The sequence below is a fragment of the Vigna radiata genome, chromosome 10, assembly GCF_000741045.1.
Source record: "Vigna radiata var. radiata cultivar VC1973A chromosome 10, Vradiata_ver6, whole genome shotgun sequence".
Lineage (NCBI taxonomy): Eukaryota > Viridiplantae > Streptophyta > Magnoliopsida > Fabales > Fabaceae > Vigna > Vigna radiata.
In genome coordinates, this window is record NC_028360.1 from 10,795,828 (window position 1) to 10,806,188 (window position 10,361).

At 32.9% G+C, this 10,361-nt stretch overlaps 2 protein-coding genes across 4 annotated transcripts; one reads left to right on the forward strand and one right to left on the reverse strand.

The window, feature by feature from the left end:
- Window positions 1-796: 796 nt before the first annotated feature.
- Window positions 797-7,505, reverse strand: LOC106776048. 2 transcript variants are annotated; one of them, XM_014663347.2, is made up of 9 exons: window positions 7,180-7,505; window positions 5,559-6,134; window positions 3,986-5,353; window positions 3,528-3,852; window positions 3,122-3,383; window positions 2,822-3,038; window positions 2,140-2,504; window positions 1,714-2,048; window positions 797-1,388 (listed from the first exon to the last, which is right to left on the reverse strand). In XM_014663347.2, exons 1-8 carry the CDS (start codon window positions 7,261-7,263, stop codon window positions 1,925-1,927), a joined length of 3,321 nt encoding a protein of 1,106 aa, XP_014518833.1. In that variant the 5' UTR covers window positions 7,264-7,505; the 3' UTR covers window positions 797-1,388; window positions 1,714-1,924. The 2 variants fall into 2 exon arrangements, with proteins under 2 accessions (XP_014518833.1, XP_022642291.1); XM_022786570.1 differs by lacking the exon at window positions 797-1,388 and having other exon boundaries at window positions 1,922-2,048; window positions 2,229-2,504.
- Window positions 7,506-8,415: 910 nt separating this feature from the next.
- On the forward strand, window positions 8,416-10,052 carry LOC106775495 (COX assembly mitochondrial protein 2 homolog). 2 transcript variants are annotated; one of them, XM_014662623.2, is made up of 4 exons: window positions 8,416-8,551; window positions 8,773-8,882; window positions 9,472-9,576; window positions 9,653-10,052. In XM_014662623.2, the coding sequence occupies exons 2-4, from the start codon at window positions 8,838-8,840 to the stop codon at window positions 9,749-9,751; spliced, it is 249 nt and encodes an 82-aa protein (XP_014518109.1). In that variant the 5' UTR covers window positions 8,416-8,551; window positions 8,773-8,837; the 3' UTR covers window positions 9,752-10,052. The 2 variants fall into 2 exon arrangements, with proteins under 2 accessions (XP_014518109.1, XP_014518110.1); XM_014662624.2 differs by having other exon boundaries at window positions 8,430-8,551; window positions 8,803-8,882.
- Window positions 10,053-10,361: the final 309 nt, after the last annotated feature.

Here is a 10,361-nt window from a genome sequence, read left to right on the forward strand (position 1 = left end):
TCCTGTGTGCTTCTCCCCAGGGTGTGGTTTCAACTACAGGTATGCCTTCTTCTACNAGGTGCCATAACTCCTTGCTTNGTAGAAAATTTTCCATCGTCATAGACCAGAAGTCATAATGGCCATCGAACCTAGGAATAGCCGGCTGAACAAACTTCTCTGACGTAGACATCCTTTGCACTCACAATATTTTTCACTCACTGTATATTTCACTCACTGTTCTCTCAACGTACCAGGCCCCTTGCAGAGCTCTGATACCAAATGTTGAATCTCAAGATTAAAATGACTCTAAATGTGCTCTGTGAGAGAATGTCATTTATTAATACAGAGGAATTGGCTTATATAAGCCTTACATAACAGGAAAAGTAAAACTGCAACCGAGCCACTATCTTAATGACTATTAAAGCGGAGTAAAAATCTTAACTATCTCCTAAATAATAGGACAATCTAACAGCTCTTTAATACTAGAGCTTTATTAACTGACACACGTAAATTAACTGACACACGTAAACAATAAATTGACTAACAGAAATAGCCCAAGACTGAAAAACATATACGACCGATTTTATTTTTTTTTCCATCAAATCAAAAGCTTTTCTTTTTACAAATACAAACCATTGAACTATACAATCTCAAAGTTGGAAGAGCATTGGCAGAGATAGACATCTTAAATCCTCACAATTAACAACCACCTTAGTAAAAATCTAATTAACCATCTAAAACTTTCTTACACTCACTTTTGTTGGTTCATGTTCATTTTATAAGTGCAAGTGCATTAAAAACAGAAAAATCAACAACAAAAACATAAATCACAAAGAAACTATACATCAGAAACATTCAATGTGTAATGTAACAAAAAGGACATCCCTCACACCATTCTAATGGCTGATTTACATATACAATCAGACTACTCAAATATTCATGTTTCGGAAAGGAATTTACTCTTTTGTTCGCTACACAAAGGAAATGGGAAACATCTCAATCATTAATGACAAAAGACAAGATTTTGACAAATGTATGGCTTGTTGTACCATGTTTCGAGTAATATGAACTGTTGATCTTTTTCATCGATGATTATTAAGATTTTTCACTTTTCTCTCTAAAGTGAAAGCTTACTCCAGAAGAGTTAAATTCCTGTAGAAGAATATAACTTGTCTTGATTCGCAAACCATACTTCGTCCTTATCATGTCAGAAATATAGCCAAAGCAAACCCAAAAGAGGGATTATTTTGTACATAACCCATGACTGTATGCACAGAGTATTCTCTTCTATATGTATATATACGCGATTGCTATTGACCTCGCTGTTGAAGCAGATACTTTCCCAAAAAATTCACTATTGCTCTCCAAACCAAAGCAGCTTTGATATAGGATTCCAAAATCTAATATTTCTGAAAAACAAGAAAAAAAGAAAGAAAGAAAGAACCATCATCTCTGCCTCATCAATAAAAAAAAAATGAAATAAACAACTTGAAATCTCACAAAGAAACCACATTGGAAATATCAGAAACAAAAGTGTCCTTACTTTCAAAAAGTGTAGAGAGACCTTGATGGTGCTTATTTCTTAAATAATTTTAAAGGTGGACATACGAAGTGAGAAACAAAGATTAATATCTTATTTGGATTACTTTAGAATTTAGAGAACTACCACAACAATCTAAAATAAGGCATGGCCTGACAATGAAATCCCAATAAAGCAAAAAAAGAAAAACTTACCCATAACTTCTAACTGGTTGAAATTGAGTATATTACTCTGACCCCTTTTGTATTTTACTTGCACCACACTAACCTCCTCTCTGTTTAAACACCTTAAAAAATGTGCATTGAATAACAAACCTCTTTTTGATATTTTTTATATATTTTTTCAAAAGAAAGGTGAGGGTAAGTAGCAAATAAAACTCGAGGTGAGAGTAATATACTGTTGATTCTAATTTATGTTCCTCAATCCGAGTGAAGAAAATTGGTTGCATAGAACTTGCATAGGATCTGGAAGATTATTATTTGTCAGATGATTCGAACTAGCAAGCCATGTCCCTGGAATGTCAAATTTCCTGCAGTAACCAATATGTTAATGATTCTATTTGAAATAAAATTTCCACTATTTTTAACCATGTGAAGCTAATCAGAGTATAGGAGTTATACCCATCATAACATCTGGTTTTGCAGCATCTAAGAATATCAGCGGAATAACTCCTGTATGAAATGTCAATATTCTTTGCCAAATTGGTTACCTCAGACAATGGCAAAACATCCCAAATCTTCAAAACTTGAACATAATTTGAGTTGTCCTTTATAATATCGATGGTCCAAACAAGATAAAGTGACTCATTGACCTTGTACAGCTCCAATAGTTGGGAAGAAATATCATCCACAACTCCAAGATTTATTTCCCGTTTAGGCTGACGCCAACCACTTGAAAGTTGCCTCAGCAGGGAGCATATTTTCTGGCAAATCTCAGAGCTCTTAATTCTTGCCATAGAGATTAGAAAACTTTGATTGAAGCAAACCTATAATAAAGTCAAGGGAGTTCATGAAAAAGGTAAAGCAGTTTAAGAATTGTCAGAAGACTTTAATCTGCTGCGACAGTCATAGGGGGATTAAAGAACTATAATTCATGAATACCATCATCTGCTAAGGAGTGTGAATTTGAACTTTAGGACAACAATCGATCTGGTATGCATTTATGATGTGAGAAACTTTTTGTTTTAGTTGGAAATGTTCTCTGTCTCTTGTTATGTATGCTTTGAGAGTTTAACTTAAATTCTTATGTCTTTTTCAGTATTAAATAAAAGCAGAGTCTCGAGAACAATTCTAAGTTCCGTACCTTCCACCTTGCTTTCCTGAAGAGTGGAGAACTCAAATGCAATAGATCACCAACTTGACCAAGATCAATAATGGAATTTGTAATAGCATGAGATAATCTATCATCCTCGTCAGCATTATGATAACACCCTCGGGACCTAGCATCAAGGACTATTCTCTCCCAAATAGAGCCACTATTCATCAAAGTTTCCCCATTACCTACTATCCAAAGACAATACCTGTATAGATAAGGAACAGCACATTCATGATTACAACAGATGTAGAACAAATAGCATGTATAATAAATGGGAACATATCATACCTTGCTCTTGTTAAAGCAACATTAGTTCTTTGAAGATTAGAAATAAAACCCACAAATCCCATATTATTATATCTTACAGTGGATATTATTATCACATCCTCTTCACCACCTTGGAAACCATCAACAGTGCAAACCTTCACGGAAAAGTTATGATCAACATCACCACCAATCCTTTTTCCAATAGCATCTTGTATGGCAATAACCTGAGCCTTATATGGAGATATAACACCAACACTAACAGTCCGTGTTCTAGAAACTGATTCTGTAAAGAGTCAATAGATGATAATTAAAATCCAAACATTACAATAAAAGTTACCATTCATAAATTACATGATGAAGAACTTATCACAAACATTTAGAGTTCAGTTGGTTACTTTTACTCGTATAGATCACATAATAAAATTACCTTTGTAGAGTTCAAAAACAATCTCAGATACCACAGCTACTTCCACCCTATTTTTTCGGCTATTCCCTTCATCTAATTCATCTTGTCCATAAGCAACATTTATGAAAGAGTAGAGCTTAAACATATCACCACATATAAAATGCTTCTCATAGCTTCTTTCTTTGACCCTTGGAGAATCCAAAATCTGTTTGTCATAGAATTCCATATTTGGAAACAAGCTAATGGATGGATGCATTCTATACTGAATATTGAGAAGGTGTTTTTCATGACCCAAGAGGACCAGCCTTTCAAACAAACTTCTTCCGAACCCTGCCTTGCCGGAAATCTGTATATTCATAAACATTTCTATATGTTGAAATTTTTGTCCATTAATTTCATAACAGAGCTAAAAAATTGAGACATAACATAAACATGTTTGCACAGTCAGGAAAACAGGAATTAACAAGACTGGAACACACCTCACTTTTGACAAGGGCAGGCAACTGTTTCTCGTCTCCAATAAGTACAACATGACGAATACCAGGAAGTTGTAAAGGTATATTTGACTCACATTCTTTGAGTTGAGCAGCTTCATCGATAACTAACATTTCTAGTCTACAGTGTTCTACTGCATGCAATCTAGCAGAACTCGCAGCAGTACAAAAAAGCATGCGAGATCTTCTGAGACAAAAGTTTTTGATTGAATATTCATCACTAAAATCAGGAAGAACTAAGATATTTAGAAGAGATCTCAACATTTTAAGGCATTCTTTCCTGGTTATACACAACTTAGACTGCCAAGTACAGCAACTAGCTATACTTTGATCAACAGTAGATATAGAAATGGCATCTTTAAATTCGTGATCAGTAATGGAATTGTTTGATAACACTTCTACAAGGACTTTAAGCCAATCAAGACATTCAAATAAACTCTTGACCACTCTTAATGAAATAAAAGAAGTTGGCAAATGAGTACACATATCCACTGCAAATGTCCTCATCCGCCTCCTAATGTAATTCAATTTTTTTGTGAAAAAATCACGAAATGTCAAAGTTTCTACTTTGTTCTCATGGAAAAGAATATCCTTCATCTCCTGCTTATCATATTTGCTTTTGTTTGCCTCTTTAAAAGACAATCTGTTTTCTCTTAAAGTTCTATTAATTATTTTCATCCACTCATTTTGCTTCCAAATCTTGGGGTCCTGGGACATATTTATTTTCTCTGGATTTGTTTGTTGACTTGCAATTACATCATTCTCTTCTTTCAAGCAGACATCATCATTGATCACATAATCCCTCTTTTCCTCACACTTTAAATATTCATGATACTGCTCTTCAGGGATTTCAAGTAACCGAATTACCAGTTCTAAATGATGTTTCCAACCAGACAAGGGTGCAAAGCACCTGGCAAGAATATTTACACGGTAATCAAGAAATATATCAAGAAGATCATCTCGATCATCAACACCCATCCGCTTTCGATTGCCAAATAACACTATGTCTCCAAGACCATAAGTGTGATAATCAATGGAGTCCATCACTAGCCTAAGAAACCTGGAAATCACTTCCAGCACAGCCACATTAGTTGGGGCACAAGTAAGTGTTCTGCATTTCCTCTTGAGGAGGGCAAATAGTAATGAGCCAACTGTTTTTGTTTTCCCAGTCCCTGGAGGGCCCCAAATCAATTTCACAGTATTTTTGTGAGAGCACGCCCTTGCAGCTAAACAACTTAAAACTCCCTCTTCTTGAGCTTTGTTCAAATCAAACGATCGAATAACAGCACCAATATTTGACACATCAATAGTGTACCTTTCACTAGAGAAACATTGAGCACAATTTCCCCCAACCTGTCAAAAGATGCAACATTTAAAGTACTTAATCATCTATCCAATCAATAAGGTTATCTTGACAAGGTAGTGGAACGAAATCAGAGGGTATTATAAAAAAGATCTAGCTTCATCTGTTAACCAGTTGTACAATTATACCATGAACTAGACATTGCAAGGCACATATATCTATGATAAAAGGCAGAGAATAAACCATTGCTCTTACAGCAGGATCGGGTTGGAGCAGTTGTTTGATCACATGGATATCTGGACCCTCTGGATCTGAGTTTAGTGCATTCCATATACGCATATTTGTTGTTATATTAATAAGATAGGCAGCAAAACCATATATGCCATATACATATGTGCCATCCTCCTGCCAGTACATTTCCAATTTAATGGGCTTTGAAGCTAGTATTTGAACCTCATAAACATCTTCCTCGTCTTTTTTCTTTCTAACCTTCCTAATTAAACCAAGAAGATAGGAATTTCCACGCTTGTTCAAATCATCTATGCATTTTAGCCTTGTATTGGTCAAAGTAAAAAGTTGTCCAATCTCAGGCTCACATATATCCCCTTTTCTATCACTATCTACCACTGCTTTCATTTCTATCTGGTATAACAAATCATGAGGAGGTTTATAATTTTCAGAAAAAGCAATGTCGGTTATTTCATACACTGGAGCCTCTGACAACATCTTCATGCTTGAGCATAAATCTGTACGAGTTTCCTCAATAAGTGGAAAAGTAAATGATTTCAAATAGTGAGCTACGGACAAGAATGTCTTTGGAATTTGCTTCACCTATTAAAACGTACAAACATAACAGCTTTAGAATATAATTATATGCAAAAAAGGTAAGGAGCTTCTAGTATGCAATGAATATTGACTACACAATCAGGAATTTATCAACATATTAGAAAGATGTAAATCCTCAGTACTAACACATAACTACATGCAGCCTGTAAGAATTATTTTCATTTACACATAACATAACTCATTACTCCATAAAAAAATCAATATAGAAAAAAAGGAAAAACTATAATTTTTTTCACATCAAACATACTCAATGAAGAATTCTCTAGCATTTTAAGAACTAAAGAAAACTCGGAAAGCCCTTGTATGCGTGATCAAGGTGATCAGACCTACTTATAGATGTATGATGCATGGATACAATATGTGTATCAAATATTATCCGATAAAGTGATATGATATGTTTATTTTTAAATTGCCAGGTTACTATATGTGACACTTGCATATCTAAAATTTATAAAAATTCTTAGAACATAAAGTATATATAGTAGCAATTGCGAGAATGCATGGTAAAAACACATTTCTCAGACATGGTAAGAAAAACTATAACCTATCATCATCATAAAAGTCTTAGTACTTCGTATATTACATACTTCATCAATAAGTCCTGGCAAATGTTAGAGTACTGGATATGGATATGTGACACATATTCCCCTCTAGAAATCACTATAGGGCTCAAATCAAACTATCCAGAATCAGACAGTCCACTTATGTCGTCAAACAAATTGAATAACACCTACACTAAGAAACGGTGTAAAGAGGAAACTTGAATTACTACACCAACACTAAGGAACAATGTAAATACCAGACCAAACTCAACTTATACGACAGACAGCAAGTTGCTTAAAGCCTACTAGCCTAACTGGACAGTAGCTACACTGAAAAATTCCATGGGAGGAAAACTCAAAGTTTTAAAGTGAGAATTAAAGCGTAATTTAACCTAAAACTAGCAATGGTGAGTTCAGAAAAAAAAAAAAAAAAACGTCACTGAGAAACGAATGACCATTTAATAAAGCTAGGGCATGAGTAACCTGACCTTGTCTATGTAAAGATCATTGTTGAGTATATCCTCAAGAGACCAAGATAATATCAATCTCGAAAAGCTCTCACTCGTTTCCATCACTTGGTTTCTAAAAACATTCAATCAGATTATCACTCACTGATACAGAAACTCATTGATCAATGACGAAAAAGCGGATACACGGGAATGTAGCTTTTGAATTTACGGGTGCGGAGAGAAGAAACAACTGCCTTGCAGAGAGAACATTCCAGAATTTTACCCTCTCATACATTGCAAAACACGCTAGGCAAGACAGTTTGGTGAAAAAGGTTACAAAAAGAAAATTATTCATCTTAACATATTCATCTTCTAAGAACTAGTGGAAAAGGGATCTGTTCACTTTATAGATGATTTTATAATTGAAGAGATATTACATTTAAAATTAGTCAAATAGAAAAACGATTAAATTTAAATAAATTGCATTTAAAATATAAAAATTGATACATAATTATTTTTATTTTAATTTTTTTAAAGAATAAAATTGAAAAAAAGGAAAATAAAACTCTCTTTAGGTATAAATTTAAATAATAAATTTTATTATAAATAATAAAGTAGTTATAAGGTTATTATTCAACCAACAATCTTACTTTTTATTAATAATAAATCTTGTTATAAATTATAAATAATAAGGTACTCTTAGCCTTTGAACACTTATATATTTTTGACTTATAGTGAAATCAATCTTAAATCAAAATATTAATAATTCACTTTATAAACTATTTGTTGTATGATTCAAATCATAGCAGCTATATAATAAATTGTCTATTTAAGTGATATTTTGTTTTTATCATTCCTAATACTCTTTTAGATTTTGCTTTTATCTTCAATGTTTTCTCTCTCTTTTTTTTTATTCTCATATAAAGATTTTAGTTTTTTTAATATTTATTGTTTATTAGCATCTTTAAGTGATAAATTGTTTCTTAACTTTTCAAGTACAAATAATATATGCATTTTAAAAAAAACTTCTTAAATAAAAATTATTTAATGTAAATAATGTATTTTTCTTTAACTAAAGTTTTGCAATTTATAATTTTTCAAGTCTTTTAAAGGTGAAATCTAAAATAAGTGTAAGAGTTTTTTTTTTTTTAAGGATTTTTCATGATCAACAGAAAGGGGTGCCGAAACACAAAAAAAGCCCATTTGTAATGCGTACCATGATCAATAGAAAAAAAAAAATGTTTAGGCTAAGTCCAATTTTTTGATATTTTTATTATTTATAAAATTACAACATATGAAAAAAAAAAAAAAACATTCATGAGCTGTGTCTTCTCCTCCTGGTTATTCCAGAATCTTCACCGCCCTGAGCTTAGAAACCCCATTTCAGTCTTCGATCACAAATTTTGAATTCGTAAGTTCTTTTCCCACTTTCTAGACTTCAATAATAATTTCGATGTTCCGTTTTTTATATTTTTCCTGTAGGATTTCATTTTGATCGATTTCATCGCTTTATTTCTTCCTATGTTGTAATCTACGGCTATACTAGGTTTCAAAATTATGATCTTTTGCGTTGGATTTCTTCTGGGCCCGATTTCAATTTTTTGAATATAGTTATCGTTTGGTACTGTGAAGGGAACATAATAGTGGGTGGTTGCTCCGCAGGAGAAGGTGTTGCATATAGATTTGACTGTGGGAAGATGCACCCTCCTTTAACATTGCACAAACACCCAATGTGCGCTGAAGTGAGTTTGTTTGATCACTCTGTTTAAAAATAGACCAAACTATTTACTATTATTATTTTATTCTTAAATAGATATTCTTGTTGTGTTATTGATAAACTTGTTGGTTATTATAAATTTGATGTTCATAGTTTTGGCATGGGATGGTTAATTGTAGGATATTTGATCTTAATCCAGCATTCCTCTGGGTAAATCACCTTTGCAATGTAAACTTTTAATGGCTATGTGGAATTTTATGTTGGATGAATGGAATGAAGCTTTGATGACAATACTCAAAAAGCTTCAATCTCCTTTCATTTCCTTTGCAGTCCTCGGTGGACTTTAGAAATTCAGATTTTACTAAGCTATTAGTTTGAGATTTTGTTTCTACTTTATTAATTATCTTCAGAAGTTTGTATGGCAAACAGGTACAGTGAAGAGAGTTTTTATTGGTTTCTATTTTTACTTTTCCTTGTATAAGTTTTAGAATACCGGAAATAAAGTAAAAATAGAAAATAAGGGCAAATTTTTCATTTGATTCCTGAATTTCACTGTAATTGGTCTTGCAAACGTGAAGCAGTATAACTTTAATTTAGACTATGCGTTTATGCAGATTATTGAGCAGTTTCAAAAGTGTCATGTAGAACATCCAATTGCCAAATTCTTTGGCGAATGTACTGATTTGAAAATAAAATTGGATCGCTGTTTCAGAGAAGAGGTAGCCTTTTTCATTTCTTTCGTCTTTTTTTTGTTTGTTGTTGTTTGTTAAGGATCTATCTGTTTTGTTCTCCTAGAAAGCTTTGAAGCGGAAGGCTAATTTTGAAGAGAGCAAAAAGTTAAAGGAACAATTGCGAATTTTGAGGAAAGAAAATGCTGCAAGCAGCAGTCAATAGAAGGATTTTTTGAGATGTAGAAAATGCCAAACTGTTCTGCAAATTAGAACTATAATTTTATACAAGGCCTTGATATGATATACTTCTTACAGCCTTAAAAGAGGGCTATTAAGCATATTGTTTGAAGTATTTTTTATGCCCTTGCCTGCTCTGTCTTTATGCTACTCAATCAATAATCATTGATTCATCATACGTGCTGCTCACTTACATGCATGCTACCCAGTCAATATTACATGTGTGTTGGCTGATGTAATTAGGATTTAAACTTGGAATCAGGGAATAAAAAGTTATTAGTTTCTAAGGTTCTAAATTTTCTATGACTTATACAATGAGCATACCATGTTTGAGTTCCACGGAGGACAATGACTCAGAATGTTATAGTACCTATCCCTGCATGATGTTGGTGGTATGTATATAATATAACTTAGCTTGAAAATTACTTGCCTTGGGAGCATTATGGCTGTGACTGTCAACTCTTTCTTTCACTAACTCTGTAGCACCCAGGTCTTATTTTAGATAAATGTGTTTTAGTATTTATAAGAGAAGAAAATACTCTAGATAAAATTATGTAAACTTTTTTTGTCAAGTTAAAATTAACTTGTGAATTTTT